This window comes from Ixodes scapularis, unplaced genomic scaffold (genome assembly GCF_016920785.2).
Source record: "Ixodes scapularis isolate PalLabHiFi unplaced genomic scaffold, ASM1692078v2 PGA_scaffold6__148_contigs__length_123643588, whole genome shotgun sequence".
Lineage (NCBI taxonomy): Eukaryota > Metazoa > Arthropoda > Arachnida > Ixodida > Ixodidae > Ixodes > Ixodes scapularis.
The window spans coordinates 18,267,723-18,286,798 of NW_024609881.1; the positions used below are offsets into that span (position 1 = coordinate 18,267,723).

The 19,076-nt window shown below is 53.6% G+C and overlaps 1 protein-coding gene and 1 pseudogene across 1 annotated transcript; both read right to left on the reverse strand.

Moving 5' to 3' along the window:
• Positions 1-583: 583 nt before the first annotated feature.
• On the reverse strand, positions 584-7,192 carry LOC121048204. The gene is given in 3 exon segments (XM_042294708.1): positions 584-3,793; positions 4,856-5,749; positions 6,509-7,192. Coding segments are annotated over 3 exon segments (4,788 nt in total).
• A 2,452-nt stretch (positions 7,193-9,644) lies between these two features.
• On the reverse strand, positions 9,645-11,417 carry LOC121838436 (annotated as a pseudogene).
• Between the last annotated feature and the right edge of the window lie 7,659 nt (positions 11,418-19,076).

A 19,076-nucleotide genomic window follows, 5' to 3' on the forward strand; every position in this document is an offset into this window, starting at 1 on the left:
CCATCTTTTCTCATTTTGTTCTTGACTGCGCTAACATATATGGCGCTCTCGCGATCAATATAATTTAGTTGGAGTCAGCGTTTTGTATGCGCCTTTCTTCATTTGCTCCCTTGTTCTTTGCGTTGTTTTAATTCTCAAGCATGGTCGTGCGATATAACTCGCCGAAGCTTCAACTTCCGCGATTGAGCTCATTAAAACTACCAGAATGTAAACCTGCACTGATGTAGTACCAGCTGGTAGATAGGACAAGCACTGACTGACAGCTGCGAATTTATTCTAAAGGGGTGGTGTACCAATATTTGCTCTTTCAGTATAGGTACCGCTGATACATATGTTTTAAGATTCAAAACTTGCCATGCACGCATTATTGTTCTTTTCGTTCCACGAAGAAAAAAATTTACACAAAACCGAGCAGAGCTAATCCTCTCAACTCGCAGTCATCTGAGGAGGAGGAGGAGGAAAAACTTTATTTGGATGCCAGCAGTCGGTGGTACCTCGCCCCGCGCAGGGGGTGGTACAACGCGACGCGGCCCCCACGTCTATCTCGCGCCTTCTACTCCCTGGCCCCGAGCATTCCCCTTAACTAACCGGGATCGGGAGGGAGAGCCGCCCGTTTCTCGGGCCTTCCCTGACCCCCCCTACTATCATCTGCCCGTTGCCTCTCCAGGGCGGCCGAGATCTGCTGGACGGCCCTACGTTGAGTCTCTAAGTCACAGCTCCTCGCCGCAGCCTCAAACTGAGGGGGAATCGTTGTCTTCTCGGTTGCCTCTTTCGGGTTCTTTTCACAGTCCCAGAGTACGTGCACCGCGGTGGCCCTAGCCTTCATGCACAGTCTACACGTATCGTCCGCGTAAAGTCCCGGGTATATGTACTTAGCTAACACTGGTGTTAGTAAGGACCCTGTTTGTAGTTGCCTAAAGACTACAGCCTCCCCCGGCTTGAGTCCAGAGTGAGGGGGAGGCATAGTTCTTCTATTTAACCTATACCACTTCACAATCTCGTTGTACGTAGTCATCCGGTCCTTGGAACTATACCACGCACCGCCCTCCGAGAGGGCCACGTTTGCCGTCGCGCGGTTGGTGAGTCCTCGCGCCACGGCGTTGGCCGTCTCGTTGTGGCTGGTGTTGCCCCGCCACGACACATCACTGCCCATGTGGGCCGGGAACCACTTCATCACCACCGCCCCTTGTCGCCCTGCTTCTTCGGCTGCCCGCAAAATGCGGGCTGCCGCACTGCATACTCTGCCCTTAGCGTAACTCAACACCGCCGTCCTTGAGTCACTTAGCACCGTCTTGCAGCCGGGGTTGGCGATGGCCAAGGCAATGGCCACCTCCTCTGCTTGATGCGTGTCTCTGGTGCGGGTGCTGGCCGCCGTTTTGACTGCTCCCGTCGAGGCGCTCACCACTACTGCTGTGTACGCCTCGACGCGGTCTTGATATTCAGCCGCATCTACGTAGACGGCTCCCTCGTCTTCCGCGTGCCTATCCACGAGAGCACCCGCCCTCGCTGCTCTCCTTTCCGCGTTGTGCGTGGGGTTCATGTTCCGCGGTATTGGACATACACTGATTCCGCTCATTAAGCTGCTCGGAACGGGTTCGGAAGCCGCCGAGCCGCTGCCATTAGGATTTATGTCAAGGTCCTGTAGGATCTTCCTCCCCGTCTTCGTGCCGGAGAGGCGCTCCAGGTGCGCCGACCGTTGAGCTTCTGCAATCTCCTCCAAAGTGTTGTTTACCCTTAGCTCCATGAGTTTCTGTGTGCTCACGTTGCCTGGGAGTCCCAGTGCAATCTTGTATACCTTGCGGATGAGGGCGTCTATTTTGTTTCGTTCCCCTGTAGTCCATTTGTGGAAGGCAGCCACGTACGCAATGTGGCTGATCGCAAAGGACTGCACTAACGTGATTAAACTTTCTTCCTTCATGCCATCTTTCCTATTGGAGATCCACCGTAAGAGCTTCGTAGCAGACATGACCTTGGTGTTGAGCTTAGTGATTGTTTCTCCATTTACTCTGTTCCGCTCGAGTAGCAAACCGAGCACCCTGATCTTGTCTACCTCCGGGATTATCCGCCCGCCCGCCGTCTTGACCGTGATCTTAGGTCTCTCTACCGTGATCGGCGCGTCCTTTCTTCTGCTGCCTGCCCTTTTAGGTGGTAACACTAGCAGTTCTGATTTTGTCGGGGAGCAAACGAGCCCGGACCCTTCTAGGTGTTCCTCTATGGCCTCGACCGCTTCCTGCAATTGGTTTTCTATGTGACCATCGCTGCCTCCTTTGACCCATAATGTGATATCGTCAGCGTAAATGGTGTGTCTGACGTCCCTAACTTCCTGTAATCGGTTAGCCACCCCTATCATGACAAGATTGAAGAGCAGTGGGGAGATTACCGTCCCCTGTGGAGTTCCGACGCTGCCTAAATCTTTCTCGTCTAGTTGTAAGTCCCCCGCACAGATTCTTGTGGTTTGTCCAGTTAGAAAGTCCCTGATATAATCGTAGGATCGCCTACCCATGTTAAGTTATGAGACGTGGGCAAGGATGGCAGAGTGGCTCACCTTATCGAAGGCGCTCTGTAGGTCCAGCCCCAGGATGGCCCTGTTGTCACCTATGCTAAGTGGTACGTCTATGATTTCATTCTTCAGGAGAATCATTGCGTCTTGTATCCCCAGCTTATTCCGGAATCCGATGATGGAGTCCGGGTAGAGGCCCGACTCCTTCAGATATCGTTGCCATCTGTCCAGCAGTACGTGCTCGAGTAGTTTCCCGACGCACGACGTAAGTGAGATCGGCCTGAGGTTCTCTACACTGGGTTGCTTGCCCGGCTTGGGGATGAGGATCGTTTTGGCCGTCTTCCACTGCTTTGTTAGTTTCCCTTCTCGCCAACACTTGTTGTAGTACTTCGTGATATTCTTGATAGCCGCCTCGCTGAGGTTCTTGATCGCCTTGTTAGTAACTCGGTCAGGACCGGCTGCCGATCTGCTGTTGAGTTTTTGCATGGCTGCTCTGACTTCCCACGTTGCAATGTCCTTGTCCAAGGTCGCGTTGTCGGTACCCTGGTACACCAGGTGTTCCGTTGTAGGAGTGGACGGTAGATACTTCTCGTCCAGACGCCTCTTGATCTCGACTTCCCCTTCCTTGCTAATGGCCTTGTGTAGGATCCTCGCAAGGTTGTCGTGCTGATACCCCTTAGTCTTGGTCTCGTCGAGGAGATGTCTGAGCATGCTCCAGGTCCTGCTCTTGTTCATTTGACCGTCCGCCTCGTTGCATACCTCGGTCCACTGCTGCTCGCAGAGTAACCTGCAATGGCCTTCTATACACTGATTGAGTTCCGCGATCTTCTTCCGTAGTTTTCTGTTTGTGCGCTGACCCTTCCATCTTGCTTTGATTGACTGCTTAGCTTCCAGTAGGTGAGCTAACCTGCTGTCCACTCTGTCTATACTCTCGTCCGTTTCTATCTCCTTCGTGGCTCCCTCCATCGTCCTATTAACGTTATCTGTCCATTGATCGATATCCGTGATTTCTGATTGCCAGCTAGTGAGTGCCGTCCTGAAGGCGTCCCAATCCGTGACCCGGTGCTTTCTCTTCTCAGTGTTGCCACCTTTCCCCTCCAGCGGGATGAGTACTTCTAGTATGTAGTGATCACTTCCTAGGTCATAGCCCGTGTAGTTCCAAGTCACCTCTCTCTTCCTCCCCGCCACTTTGACGAAGGTGAGGTCCGGGGTGGTGTCCCGGGCAACCGATGTTCCCGTTCGAGTGGGTTGTTCGGGATCTGTGACGAGACTCAACCCTGCGTCCAGCGCGTCCTGCAATAAGTCTCTTCCCTTGGCCGTTGTCTTGCGGTACCCCCACACTTGGTTCGCTGCGTTAAAGTCGCCGCATACCATCAGCATGTTTCCTCCCGCTACCCTACATGCTTTATGAGAGAGAGAGAAACAACTTTAATAGAACACCACATCAAGAAGCCGCAGGAGAGAGGTTTACCTACCGCGGCTTCTCAAAAAGAAAAAAAATTCTGTTCCCGAACTAGAAAGGAATGCATGCGAGGTGGCTTTTCTCTGTTCTGGAAGGGATGTATGTACATGCACCGATGTTCACGCCAAGTCAAACGTCGGGTGCTCGTTCGCTTTTTGTAAGGTCTTCGTGACTTCCGTCGCTATCTTGTCCGTTCGGGAGACGACTTCGGCTTGGATGTGTGGGTCCGAGCTTCGGAGAAGCACAGCCCAAGGGGGATCCAGCGGGTCCTCTTCTCCTTCTCGAAGGTGAGCGACGAAGTCCCGTAGACTAGGTGAGGGAGGGTCGAAGGGACATTCCCAAAACAAGTGTGCGATGGTGGCCTTGGTCGGGCCAGTCCCCCCGTCGGCGGGGTCTGGTGGCGGGCAGCGAGCGCACCTCCCGTCGAAGACGGTGGGATAGATATGCGGCAGAAAGGCCGGGCAGGGGAGGGTATTTGTCTGCAGCTGTCTCCACCTCAGGGCCTGGAACTTGGTGAGGCTTTTGTCGGGTGGTGGATACAGTCTGCGTTCTAGGCGGTAGTGTTGCAAGATCTCTTGGAACACCGTCAGGCAGTCCTTGGACATCGAAAGGTGGTGGGACGCCGTTTCGTCGACGCCGCTAAGGGAGCTTGGCAGCGTGCCGGCCGGCATTCGGAGGGAAGTTGCTCGAGTTGCCGTTGCGTGTGCCGTTTTGTTCCCCTCGTGGGTCGAGTGAGCGGGGACCTACACCAGACGGTGTCTGGTGCGGTCGGAGCCGGGCTTGAAGGATCGAAGGATGCGTTCCGTTACCGCGCACACCCTGCCTCTGGCGAAATTGCGGACTGCCGTCTTGGAGTCGCTGGTGATCGTCGTTGAGAGGGGGCCCGCGGGGACCAGGGCCAGTGCAACGGCCGCCTCTTCCGCCACTGCAGTGGCTTTGGTGGTCACGGAGGCCTGGGCGACCGTGGATCCGTCGCTGTTTACCACGGCGATCGCGAAACAGGCGTTACGAGAGGCGCCGCCCGGATACGGTGCAGCGTCCACGTGAAGGACGCCAGAGTTGGTACGATGCTGCTTGTTGAGGGCGTCAGCTCGCGCCTTTCTCCGCTCCTCGTGATGTTGAGGGTGCATATTCCGCGGTACCGGGCGGACTTCCAACGCTTTCCTAACCGTCTTCGGAACGTCGACCGGGGCCTCTTGCAAAGGTTCCGGCTCGATCCCCAGCCTTTCCAGGACGGCGCGCCCGGTAGGCGTCTTGGAGAGACGCACGATATGAGAGCTCCGGTGCGCCTGGACGAGTTCGGACACCATGTTGTGTATTTCAAGTTGCATGAGGCGGTCCGTAGACGTGGCCATGGGGAGCCCGAGGGCCAACTTGTACACTTGTCTTATGATAGGATCGAGCTTCTTCTTGTCGGTTGTCGTGAGTCGCATGTAGGGTACCGTGTAGAGGACGCGGCTGACGACAAACGCGTGCACTATGCGGCAAACGTCGCCCTCCTTGACCCCGCCTCGCTTGTTGGCGATGAGTCTAATGAGACGAGCCGTGCTCTTGGCCGTCTTGCCAATTCGAAGAACGGCGTCTGCATTTGACAGATCTTTTCTGAGGTGCATGCCGAGAACTCTGACCGAGTCGCTTTCAGAGATGTGATTGCCGTTGACCAGAACTTGAACATCGTCCTGGAAAATGCGCTCGTGGTAGCCCCTCTTCACAAGGAGTTCCGACTTGGCATGGGAGCACTCGAGGCCGACGGATCTGGCATAGTCTACTACGACATCAGCGGCCGTCTGGAGCGCGCTTGGCACGTGTAATACGTGACCCTCAGTCCAAAGGGTAACGTCATCCGCGTAAAGCGAATGACGTAGGCCGGGGATAACGGTCAGCTTTTCTGGCAGATCCATCATTGCGAAGTTAAACAAGAGGGGTGAGAGTACTGCCCCTTGGGGAGTACCTCGTCCAATGCAGGCTCGAAAGGTCGGCGAGACATCCTCTTCCAGGCGAATCTCTGCAGTGCGTCCCGTGAGAAAGGACTTCAAGTACGCAGAGGTGCGGAGCCCGAGATGCAGGCGAGAAATCCGACTGAGAATGGCTTCGTGCTTCACGTTGTCAAACGCTTTCTGGAGGTCGAGGGCCAGCAAGGCTTGCAGTCCCCTCTTCTTCTCGACGATGTCCTGTGAGAGTTGCAGGAACACGTCTTGGGTGGAGAAGTGAGCTCGGAAGCCGAACATGGTGTGCGGTAGAAGGTCGCAGTCTTCCACGTAGGCTTGGAGTCTGTCGAGAATGACGTGCTCGAGCAACTTGCCCAGGCAAGACGTAAGAGAAATCGGCCTGAGACTGGAGACCGAAAGCTCTTTTCCGGGTTTCGGAATGAAAGCGACGACGGCGTGCTTCCAGGTAGGGGGCACCGATCCCGTTCGCCACACCTCGTTGAAGAGGGCCGTTAGTGCCGTCACCAAACGGTCGTCCAAGTTCCGGAGCATCTCGTTCGTAATCCCGTCGGAGCCCGGCACCGATCTCGCGCGTAGTTGTTCCATCGCGCTCCGAACCTCGGCCTCGATCATGTCATCGTCGAGCTCGGGGTTTGGTGACCCGGTGTACGAGAGGAAGGCCTCTTCGTGCTCTGTGGAAGCAGGAATGTAGGTGTTACGGAGTTCCTCCATGAGGTCCGCCGTACTGCCCCCGTGTGAGTGAAGGACCTTGGAGAGGTCGGTCCGCTGCGTCGTTTTGGTGGTCGTGGGATCCATCAAATGTCTTAGCAGCGACCAAGTGTCTTTGCGATGGAGGTTACCGTTGAGACTGTCACACACCTGTCCCCATTGCTGCCGATCTAGCTGGTCCGCATAAATCTCGATGTCTCTTTCCAGCCGAGCTATGCGCTTGCGGAGCTTTCCGTTCCGTCTCGCCTGTGCTTGCCACCTGGCCTGGAGACTGCGGTGAGCTTGCCACATGTGCTCGAGTTTGGAGTTGCTGACTCCCGAGGTCGAAGAGGCGTCGCTCTCGACGGTCACCAACTCCGCGCTGGATAGGAGATCGTCGGTCCAACCGCAGAGGTCTTCAATGGTGGTCGGAGCCGACGCATCCCTGTTGCGGCGAAAAGCGCCCCAATCCGTGACCAGGACTTTGCGTTTTGCGGGGGCCGAGATTCCCTCAACCGGCATGAGCATCTCGAGCACATAGTGGTCGCTGCCAAGGGAAACCCCGGTGTTCGTCCACGACACTTCACCAATCATTCTCGTCATGGAGAGGCCGGCCACGTATTTTTAGAGACGCTGTTCCCAATGCGGGTTGGATAGCGGAAATCATTTAAGATAGTGTAGTCGTGCTCGTCTACACACTCCTGGAGGGACACGGCCTTAGGAAGAGTGTGTAGGTGCCCCCATTCAGCGTGGTTGGCATTAAAGTCGCCCACGACGAGCAGGGGGGTGTCTTTGGCGACGCGGAGAACTTCTGCGAGGATTCTAGCCACAGCCTTCGATTGATCCCTCGGGGGGCTGTAAACGTTGAGTACAAAGACGCGGCGCTGCTCTTTGCGCCTGGGCAGAAGTTCGAGCAGAATGTGCGGCACGTTGTCAACTACGGGTTCGTGTTGTATCGTGGGTATGCCTCTTCGGACGAAAGTATGAACAGGTTTCGATGCGCGCGGCCCTCTCACTGCTGCCTCGACGGGGACCTCGAAGCGAACGTGACCCGACAAATGGACGCCATCGTGCGATTCTTGGAAGGCGAGAACATCAGGCATGTGCTCGGCGTTGCGAATATGGAGCTGTAGGTTTCCCCTCTTGCGACCGAGACCGATGCGGCAGGTGCTGCATCTGCAGCACCAGCCGCAGATGCAGATGCCCACGCCGCCCTGTCTTCCTTGGGCTTGCGATTCTTCGAGACACTTCGATTCCTGGAAGCGCTTCGGCCTCTGCCCTCCAGGGGAGGGAAAGAGACCGAGCGGCTGCGTGCTCGGTAATCTCGCTGTCCGCCATTGCTGTTTCGCGAGCGGGACCTGCGGGACCGCCGTCGTTGCTTGTCAGGCTCCGTCGGCGCTGGTCCGCGACCCTCAGGGCGGCGAACATAGCGATGAGAGCATTCTTTGGAGGCCGTGATGTGCCTGCCCCCGCAGATGGCGCACAGGGGCTGGCACTCGTAGTGCGAGCCATCTTCGTTTTGCGACGGGTGTTGGGCTCCGCAGCGGTGGCATCTGCTCTGGGGTGGCATGGGACACACGTCGGCCCGGTGACCAGTTCGTCTACAGTTGACGCACGCCTCGATTCTATCTCTGTACGGGAAACAGGAGAGAGTGAACCCATTGAAGTAGAGGTATGTCGGGATTCTCTTGCCTCGTATGGTAACCAGTAGCGCTCGTGACTTGCCCATCCGTCGTGCTGCGAGTACCTGCCAGTGCGGGTTCTGCTCTATGCAGTCGAGCAGGATGTCTTTTGCATCCTCGGTTCCTTCGAAGGAGAGGGCCTTCGGTACGACTATTCGCGTCGAGTCGTTTGGAGTGGCCATGTGAGTCGTGACCTCGTGCGTCTTACCACCGATCACCAGTGACCGAATTTGCAGGTAGGCTAGCTGCCTGTCCTCGTCCGGCGTGCTGACCGTGATCGTGTTACTGCGCGGGTTGATGCGAAACTTGTCGAGAGAGCAGACTTCGCGCGGCGACAGGCCGAGCTGCGAGACAACGGCTGACAGGACGTCGGCTGCAGAAACTTGGGAAAAGTCGAGTACCCGGGGTCGGAACGTGACTTTGAACCCCATAGGAAGAGGAGGAAGAGGGATCGTCCTCTTACCCTTCCGTCTCTTGGCTGGGGTGGACCGCTTCTTGATGGCAGGAGCCGAGGCAGCGTCGCCATCCTGCTTCTTCGGTACGGAGGCTTCGTTCTTCGCAGCCCGGGCCGCCATGGATTCTTTCACGGTGCGGTTAATATTACCGCGGACGATCGTCGTCCATCCTTCATCGGTAGGCTGGCTCTTGGTGATCTCAGAGCTCGCAGTACCACTCATGGGAGCTGTATCCATAGGCACCCGGTGGAAGGGGGCGCACGAACGCCGCCGACGCTTTCCCGGTGGGAAGTAGGCTTAGCTCCCTCCCGCACCGTGCAGGAAGAAGGTTTTGGCGAAACAGTCCAAAACCACGCCTACATCGTGCACAAAAGGGTCCACAGGGTACGCTCACCGTGCCGAAAAGACCGGTAGCAAGAAAAAGCTCGAAGAAACCAAAGAAAAGGTCAAAAAGGGGCCAAAAAGCTGGAGCTCGACGCGACGCGTCCACTCTGATCGGCCGCTCTTCTTCTTCACATGCTTTATGAAACAGTGCTTTGAATTTCTGTTGCGTGTTAGCTGGCTTGCTGTACGCATTAACTAAGAAGGTGCTCTCTTTTCTCTTCCTTCCCGTGATAACCTCCACCGTGCAGTGTTCTATGGTGCTCTTTTCTACTATTTCGTGCTCTACGAATGTGATACCCTTTCGTACGAAGATACAGACTCCCCTACCCTTCCCCTTGGGCGTTTCGCAGGTATCCGGAGGCCTGTTGTGCGATCGGTATCCCGCGAGCTTGGGTGTCTCCGCGGCATTAGATTCCTGTACCATGATCACATCTGGTTTCCTATCTACACTCTGCAAGTGCTGTTGTAGTACCGCTTTCTCGTGTGCAAAACCGTTACAGTTCCAGTGCCAGACTACGAGGTCTTTTACTGGCGGAGTGGTTGTTGCTGCACGCCCTGTCCCGTCCATGATTGTTGGAGTTTGGTAATGATGCCGATTTCCATGCTCTGTATCTGCGCTTGCATTTGTGATTGTAGCTGTACCTGTAGTTGCGCCAACATACTCTGCATGTTCTTCTCGAGCGATGTGAGGCGCTCGCTAGTCTCCTTGCAGATTTCCTCCATTCTGTCCAATCTTTCATCGTGTCTCTTGAGCTTATCCATGATCAATCGATACCTGATGCTTTCTATGGCCCTCCTCTTGGGGGCTGGTTCCGTTGGCTTATCGGCTCTGGGGTCCACTTCGGTCTCTGATTCGTCCTCGACTATGGTCTCCGTCGTCTTTTCTGGTACTGGTTCTGGTGCCTGTTGCTGTCACTCCCCAATCAAGATTGCCAGCTTCGCATTGATTTCCTTGATTATATCATCCTGCTCCGAGACTCTGCGCTTGAGCTTGTCGTTTTCGTCCTTGAGGGATTTCATCGCTGTCAGGTCCTCCTGCCTCTTCTTCTCGTAATAACTATTCACACTTGGTTGCTTGCTCTCGGACCTAGTTGTCTTGACAGCGTCTGCCCAGGAAGTTCTCTCACTCGGCCGCGCTAGGTCGCGGTGGCGACTGATGCTTCTGCCTTCCTTACTGACTTCCCTTCTCCGACTGTCGGCTCGTCGTCTCGATACGCTGCGCGGATTCTCGATGGAGCGCGACCTAAACGGTGGAAAGTCTGCGGCTACCACTTGCTGCTCCGCGGCCTCCGCTTTGCGCTCCCATTGGCGTCGCTTAACTATGTATGGCATCTTGTATTTGTTGTTACAGCCCCTCTCCCCTGTTGGATGTGGGCCCCCGCATAGCTTGCATTGCGGTTGACATTTCAGCTCGTGCCCTTCCTCCGGGTTCGCCTTGCCGCAGCCGAAGCAGGACTTGTTTCCGGGATTCGGGCACACGTCTCGTCTATGTCCCAGTTTACCGCACGTCTTGCAAACATCGAAATGCTTGCGATATAATCCACACTAGATCAAAACTATGCCGTACTTGATGTAATGCGGTACCTTCTGCCCCGCGAAGAGCACTACGACCGCGGTCGTCTTTCCGATTCTATGCGCCTCCACTGCCCTGGGGTTGTTCGTATTCACTATGTTTTCCGTGATATCCTCCGCCGTCTCTTCTATGTTTATGCCTCGAATGACTCCCTTGACTGTTCCGTCACGTGCCGTTCTATAGGCGCCGACATCATACGTCTTGCCTCCCTCGCTAATGGACGTCATTTTAGCGTATCTCGTAGCTCGCCGCTCGTCTGAGGTGCTAATCACTATAATGTTCTGCTACGTATTTATACCGACGGTATCCTCGCCAGCTTCCTCCCTTGTAACCTTCGCCGCCCTTGTGACCGCCGCCATGGCAGCCGGGCCTCCCATCTTCGCTATATTGAGGCCGCCACGTGGCCTGACCACTATCTTGATATCCTCCTTCGGCATGCTTACTGGCATCCGTGCCCCTTTCGTGATTGCCGATGTGACTTTCTTGGCGTATTTGGCCCTAGTTCTGGGCCTGGACGACCGGTTGGTTGCAGCGAACTCACCGCTTTCCGTGCCGTTCGTGATCTCCTTGATTCGCTTGCCGGAGACCTTCCATCCCTCGACCTCTTCCGGTTCGATACGCTCCCCGGGAACCTCGATGAACGTGCGCCCGTCGACGTTGCCGACTCGTAGCGATGGAGCTACAGCCTCTCCTGTTGACGTGGCCGTCGTTGTCTCGTCCATCATCTTGAACATGATCACCGCCGGGTTAGGCCTAGCGGCCGGCGGGTCGCCGCCAACGGCCGTACTTGTGCTCGGCCTATGTTATGCTTAGCGGGGATTCCCGCCATCCCGAGAACAAAGTCCACGTACCTTGGAAATGTCACGTACCACTTAGAAAAATTTTGGTGTCCGCCAAAAACCCACACCTTCGCCCGAACTTGGGTACCAGTTTTAGAACAATATTGATTAATTAGCACTGAATAAGTTGGAATTAAAGCAGGAGCCGATCTCCTGCGGACCCTGTTTTCTTGTTTTCTTCTTCTTCCCCTTCGCAGTCATCTGATGTGGTGCCCATTATATGCCGCCAATGCGTGTCACGTGAAACACATGTGAACAAAAATCGCGTAGCTTCGCACCGCTGAGCGGCGTCACCATGACAGCAGTTACTGTCCTTCGTGGTTTCATAGTTATGCAGCGTGGCAGTGCGATGTGACACGATTTTCGGTCGCATGTGTTTCACGTTCCCGTACTGACGTTGGCGAAGCTCGTGGCAGGTGCTGAGCTCTGGCTGCGTTTACATGGACGCGACCGCAGCTTATCGAATCGAGATGAAACTATTTTGATTTCTAGTAGATAAGAAGACGAGGAAGAAGTAGGAAGACAGAGTGCGTGTGATTAGTCCTTGTTTGATTCGATGCGCTATGAGCGCATTCATGTAAACCCAGCCACTGCAGCGGTTCGACACGAGCTGCTAACCGAATGCTCGTCGAGAAACTGATTGTCTCGAACCCTTATGCCGACTGTCCATGCAGTTCTCGTATTCGATCTTTGAGCATGCATTTGAATATCATCACTATGAGGGAATACTCTTGGCTGTGTCGACAATGCGGCCTCCGTGATACATGAACGAATTTCACGAAGGAGAAAGTGGAAGAAAATCCTAGTTGGTATGCTTGAAATGCACCGCGACAAAGACGCCTCTTCTTCAGCATACCTCGGCATTCTCACTCATGAGTGCGATCACTCACGATCACTCACGCTCACCATCAGATTTGAGGTGATCGTGAGTGAGGCCGCGAGTCGCGAAAAATTGTGATTGTGAGTGTGAGTGTGATCGTGAGGTACGTGAACTTATGAGTGTGAGTGTGAGCGTGAGTCCTGAGAACTGATGAGCGTGAGTCTGATCGCGAGTGTGATCGCGAGTTCTGAGAACTAATGAGTGTGAGTGCGAGTGTGAGCCCTGCGAACTCATGAACGTGAGTTTGACCGTGAGTGTGATTGTTAGTTCTTAAAACTCTTGAGTGTGAGTGTGAGCTTGAGCGCTAAGTGAAGTACTCATGAGTGTGAGTTTTGAGGTCTCTTGAGTGTGATTGTGAGTTTCGAGGCTCATGAGCATGAGCCTGAATCAAGACGTGAGTCTTTGGGTGGACATGAGTCCGGTGATCGCATTAGTCTGCGTGATGGCGTGAGCCTGAGGACCATGGCCAGGATGAGTCGCGGTGAGCGCTGGTATATTCTTAGCTGGGTTGGTCACGTGAGCCCCCTGGCCGTCTTAGTGGGCGAGGAGACTCTCGCTTCGCAAGTACTGCGTGGGGTTCGGGCCTTCAGAGTTGGTTTGGGTGTCGCTCGCCTGCTCCTTCGCCACGTGAACGCGCCGGTTCCTGTGGAGGGCGGAGGAGGGGGGGGGGGGTGCTTGGTCTTGCAGGCTCCTCCTTGCCAGCGCCCTCCGCAATGTCTCAACCAGCTGTAGAGGGCAGAGGGGGTATGAGGAAGGGGGGGGGGGGGGTCGCTTTCGTCTCTCCTCGGCGTTCGCTCTTCGCTTCACGGCAGACTGCGAGACGCCAACGGACTGACGGCGCCTCGAGGCGGCGCGGTAACGTCGGAGTTGGGGAAGCGCTCCAAACGGCTAGCGCTCCTCTCTCTGTGGCATAGAAAGGTTCGTGTGTATTTCGGTTCCTGTTGTCAAGTTGGTGTCAGTGGGCACAGAATTTTATGATTGCGTCAACTATAACGTTCGCACAGCTGCAATAAAATTAAATGACTCGCATGATCCTCATCAGCACCCGGAATTTCATTTCTCCGCGCACCTCAACGTACCTTTCGCAATGAGTCATCACTCAGGAAGTGCGACAAAGGCGGTGTCATGATCGATCGAAGCTTCGAGTGAGGTCTTTCACATTGTGCGATATCATGCTTTTAAGTGTTGTTTGGGGCAAGATGGCGCAAGTGCAGGACAGCCAGCCGGCAATGGCCAGGCGGCGCCACGAGAGTGCTGCATTCGGCGCCACAAGCGGAGGGGTCTCTCGGCCAGTGGCTAGTCTGCCCGTCGGGCCGTGGCGAGCGGCGGCGAACCCGATTTCAGCAGTCCCCGTGTGCACGTGCGCGCCATGTCCCTTTTTATTTTATGCGGTTTTTTAAGACCATCGGGAGCCTTGATAGGTCCAAGTGTTGAGAGCATAATCTGAAGCTGTCATTTGGACACGTGTTTGAACTGTCTTCGTGCGCTTGCGGCGTCGCTCTATAATAATCGCCGCCCGATCGGTCTGTGATTCGCTCGTCTCCCAGGAAGTGACACAACGCAACGAGAAGGCAGCGAATAGGTTTACTGTACTTCCCGGTTGCCCGTCTTCGAGAGCCGGCAGTCCGGACCCGCCGACCCTAGTTGTCGCCCGTCGTTCATAGCTGGCAGTCGGAGTCCGTGTCCACGCCTGCGGATCGTCCTTCCCACGCACTGCGTACGCTAGCTGTTCCGGGCTATCACAGCTAGAGTTTCGCTGCGGAACCACTCCTGGACCGTCATGGACTAGGCCGATAAGGCCAGGCTCGCCGTTTCCGCCGGTCCTGATCCGAAGCTCGCTGGTGGAACGCTCCTGGGACCGACATGGGCCGGACCAGCCAGAACGGCTCTATCGTTCCTGCCCGGCCCCAGCCTCGTGCAGCACGCTCTTCCTCTTTCCTCGCCAGCTGGCCCCCGCTCGCGCCTCGCTCGACCGTCCTCTTCTTCTCCCGGCGCCCCCACGACACTAGAATAAAATGTGGGTAATTAGAACCAAACTCTCCGTGCTAGAAAACAGTGCACAAGTCTGGCGACAGGATATGAGAAGGATATTTACGCTTCGCATGAGCTTTTCCCAGAAAAAAAGTGAGCATCCTGTTTTCCGCACGCCGTCACATTTGTTACCAGACTCAGCATTACATTTGGTAGCCGAAACAAACAAAAATTTGTTCTACGAAAATCCACTATTTAAAAACTTGCATGCTTAAAAGGTTTTGGTTGCAACCGCGCGTGCCGAACGGCGCGCGCGGTCGCAACCAAATGCACGCCTACAACTACGAGTGCCGGGAACAGGTCGAAGGGCATCTCGCTTGAAGACCTGATCGCCTGATTCTCGACGTCAAAGCGAAGCAACAATCGGCCCAATTTTTCCTACTGTATTTCTCTAAATGGTTGTCTCAGAGACTCGTAAAAAAACTAGTATAAATACGTTATTTTGCAAAAGGAGTCTGTCAGACCACTTTCCAAGCCTGCACATCTATTTTCGTTCACTTCAACAATTAATGAAAAATTCACTTACTTGATGCATCGCACTCCAGTAATCCACTTTGTCGCCGTGTCGCTTCCCAAGGTCTTAAAGGCAAGCGGTAAAGTCTGACGCTTGGGTCACCTGCACGACCGTGGCAGTCTTTCACGCAGCAGTAGCGGCGTTTATTTTTGGGGAAAACTCTAGGCTTAGGGGAGATGTCACAGGAACCCGGAAAGGTCATAGAGACGTGAAGTTGAGACTTAATTTTATGAAAAAACAGTTCCAAAAAGGCTCACGCCGATCCAAAATGCCACGTTCACACGTGGTTTCTAAATGCGCCCGCCCACAGTCCTCGCGACCCAGGCCGTCCTGGACTATCCAAGTTGTTTTCTTTTTCAGTCGCTAGATGGCGCAACGTGTCGTGCCAACTTCCAAGCTGCATTGCTGGTTGCCTATGGGCACACTTAGCAAACTGTGGAAGCTACGACTCAGTGGGCCAATTAGAGCGTCGCATAGAGACAGGTGGCATCTAGAATGGACGCCTGTGAGACGCTGCCATGTGTCTTACTCCAATAAATCTACTGGCTCATCGGGATTCGCAGAATTCGCCATGTGCCGTGTGCCTTCACTGACGGAGGCGCGCAGTGGCCGCAACGTCGCGGCGCCTGCAGCGCCTGCCCCACGGCCACGGCCGGGTTGCCGGCGCGCCGGCTGGACGCGACTCCGAGGCGCCAATTGCCCGGGCTTCTCGGGCTTCGTGCGTGACGCTGTGCTCCCCTTGGCCGTTGTTTATTCACGTTTCTTTTTTACGTTGTTATGGTCTAATGCATAGGTGCTCAGAGTGAGGCAAGAATTTCTTGTAAAACAAAAATAATATATCTGATAACCAACTTTTTACAATTCAATTCTGAAACACTTCATATCGTTGGAAGGCATATGACACATATCGCGATGAATCAAGCCCGGAATTAAATTTTACAATGGTGTAGCGGACGGCAAGATTGATCAGCGGTTCGTTGAAGTGCGCTACTGCGTTGAATGAACACTTGTTAACCGAGCGACAGAGAATCTGTCTCGAACCGATGGTTACAGAAAGGCCGCGAATTTGATAATTATGCAACATAAATTATAATATATCTTGTGAATTTGCAACTAAATGTCCGGAGAAACCGTTTGTCATCATTTCCGCGAGTTATGAAAAAAAAAAAAAACTCAACTTCAATTTCTCGAATGTGCTGCTAATTTCCGGGAACTTAATGCGCGAAATAATGCTAAATATTGCATTTAAAAGAAACCGCCAAGTTCGATTTTGATATGGGCGGACATTGTGCCCGGGAAGACACCTTCGATATTTTATTTTACAATTAGAATAGGATGCAGGCAGTGTGGACAGAGTCATAACCTGTAGTGACGCTTGTGTGCCGAACAAATCACTTAATACCCCGCCAGTATTCGTACCCGTGGCGACACCTCGAAAAGGCGAGGAGACCGATTTTCCGTGACGTTCAAGCGTACCATCAGAGTAGGCTCGTAAAGGCCGGTTCACACATCTGCCTTCCGAGCTACAGGAAAGACAGAAACGACACGAACGACATGACACCGGGACAACCGTGACACATGAATGCTTGACAAAGCTGCTCATTGCATTATCTGCCACGCTCTGTAATACGAACATAATCGTCCCCTTTGTCATGTCGTTCGTGTTGTTTTTGTCGTTTCTGTCGCTCGAAACGCAGATTTGTGAACCGGGCTTGGGATAATAGACCGACCTCATCGCCAGTTTCGCAGTGCCTCCTCTGCCGCAATGAATTGCGGGAACTGTGGTCTTTCCGCACGAGGGTAAACGCCACGGTAGTGCACGAGACGAGCCGTCTCGTGCACTACCGCTGCCTCCTGTGAAGTACAACTATGGCTGCGTCACGCACGCTCTTGACGGTTGGTGAGATCGGTCTATTGGTCAAAGCCAACGTTGGTCAAAGCGAACGGCGAGCTCTCGTTTTCTTTCTTTGTCGGGGGGTGTTTAGAGATATTGCGTTTTCCTGGTTGATAACAATAAACTATTGATATGTTGGGCCTGAAATATTCGCTACAGTACACACGGATGAGCACTATATAAATAGGATTACGCTTCCAGCGAGAGCTCGCGCACGTAGAAGCGGTCAGCTGCCCTATGGCAAAGAAGACGACGTAGGCGATTGAGGAGTTTCAGCGACGATGTCACCGCCCTGGCGGCCGGTCGCCGAAAGAGAAAGAGGGGGATAGGTTAGCTGGGCGTTGGCTTTGTGTAAATGCGTTGGCCACGAACGTAGGCTTATAAACTTCAGCAGCAAGAATATTACGCGGCTCTAGTGTTCCGGTACGAGCAACAGAGCTGACACGATCTGTTACGACTAGCTACGACCACCCGCCGCAGCGATGCAGACGTCGAAGGAGCGCAACCGCAGTCAGTCGCCGTCGCCCGACGCAGATCGTTTGGCATTCAGGGCTTTCCGCCCAGGATTCTTCGCTTGTACTTGGAACCGAGTTTTATTTCCTGTGCTTGTGTATGTGCTCAGTGGTTGGATATGGACCTCATAGAGCAGTTCTTCAGACTCAACAGCGACTCAAAGTTGACGGCGGAGGTGCTTGCAGCAACGCTTTCGTTTGGTGCACGGGTGTGACGACTACACGGGTAAAATTTAAGATAGCTGCTAGCATGGCGGGCCATAGTCGCTTTATGTTGACACGATTTTAAGTTTAAGTACTCCGTGCAAAGGCGAATCTATCGCGTTTCTAATCCACCTTTGTTTTTGTTGTTGTTTTTATCACGCACGACCGACTACTGAGCAAATGCTTCTGTACCGATCACGGAGTGAATGTCTTCGGCCTTACATTGCGGAACGCCCAATAAAAAGTAATGTTCGTTCGGCGAGAAAACTTCCCTTTCGAGGGTCCTTCTTTGATTGATTGATAATTTCTCCCGTATCTAGATGCCTTAATCAACACGATCGATTAAGTTTGCTTCCCTAGTTAGGACATTTTGCTGCCACACGCGGCACTAATGCTTGGCACGATGTATGCCACTGGTGGTATTGTGAACTGGTTTACTTCCAAAGCTAAAAGTATAACAGGTGGAACCATTCAGTTTGCTAAAAATGTGATGATATGGGAATTTCGTCTACAGCATAGGCTTTCCAGATCTAGAATGGGTGTGCTGGTGGCTACAGCCTCAAGGTTTTTAATGGACCAAATGGGTGATTACACGGCGATAATGCGGTGGAAAACTGCCCATTGACTCGGTGAGTTTTGATTGTGACCATTGGTGTGCTGTTGGCAAATTAGGTAATGGCACACCTTTTCCCTGACCATCTGGCTTTAAGGAACATCGTGTCTAGATGTGCTTAAATATGTTTATTTCAAGGTTCAGTTGACCCTCTGCATCATTACAGGAAGGCAGTCTCAAGCCGCAACAAACAGTGGTGAATATACAATGCATAACAACAGGCAGTGTCGAGGCGTTTAGTCCGAAGAAGCCAATTTGAACCTAAAAATGATTTTTTTAGATAGTTTGCATTTGGTGTATACTCCGCAGGGCCTGGTTTCCGCGACCAGTGCATAGTCCACCAAGCTGGTGCGTTGTGTCTTCGTGCTTTTTTTCCTGGGAGGCATTTTCTTCGCAAGTTCTTCGGCGAATGCTATTGAGCCTGAAGAACTGCTCTTGAGGCCCATATCCAGTCACTGAGCACAGACACAAGCACAGAAAATAACACTTGGTTCCAAGTACAAACGAAGCACCTGGGCGGAAAGCCGTGAATGTCAAACGAGCAGCGTCGGGTGACGGCGACTGACTGCGATGCACCCCTTCGACGCCTGCATCGCTGCGGTGTGTGGTCGTAGCTAGTCGTAGCGAGATGATCTTCACTTCAAGCAAGAAATCTTGCCATACCCTAGTCATGATATGGGTGCAAGTGTTCGACGACGTGGGCTCTCTCACGTTGGTGCAGTTGTCATCAAGAAAGGTACATATCAACAATGTTTGGCGTTTGAGGCTGAAACTATGACGCATACTTTATCTAAACCTAAATTTATCGGTCTGCGGCTACAAACATTTTCGTTGACGTTGCTTAGATGATGTAACCATTCAGGCCTCGCATTAAATGGTGTTGCGAACTCTTCGGTT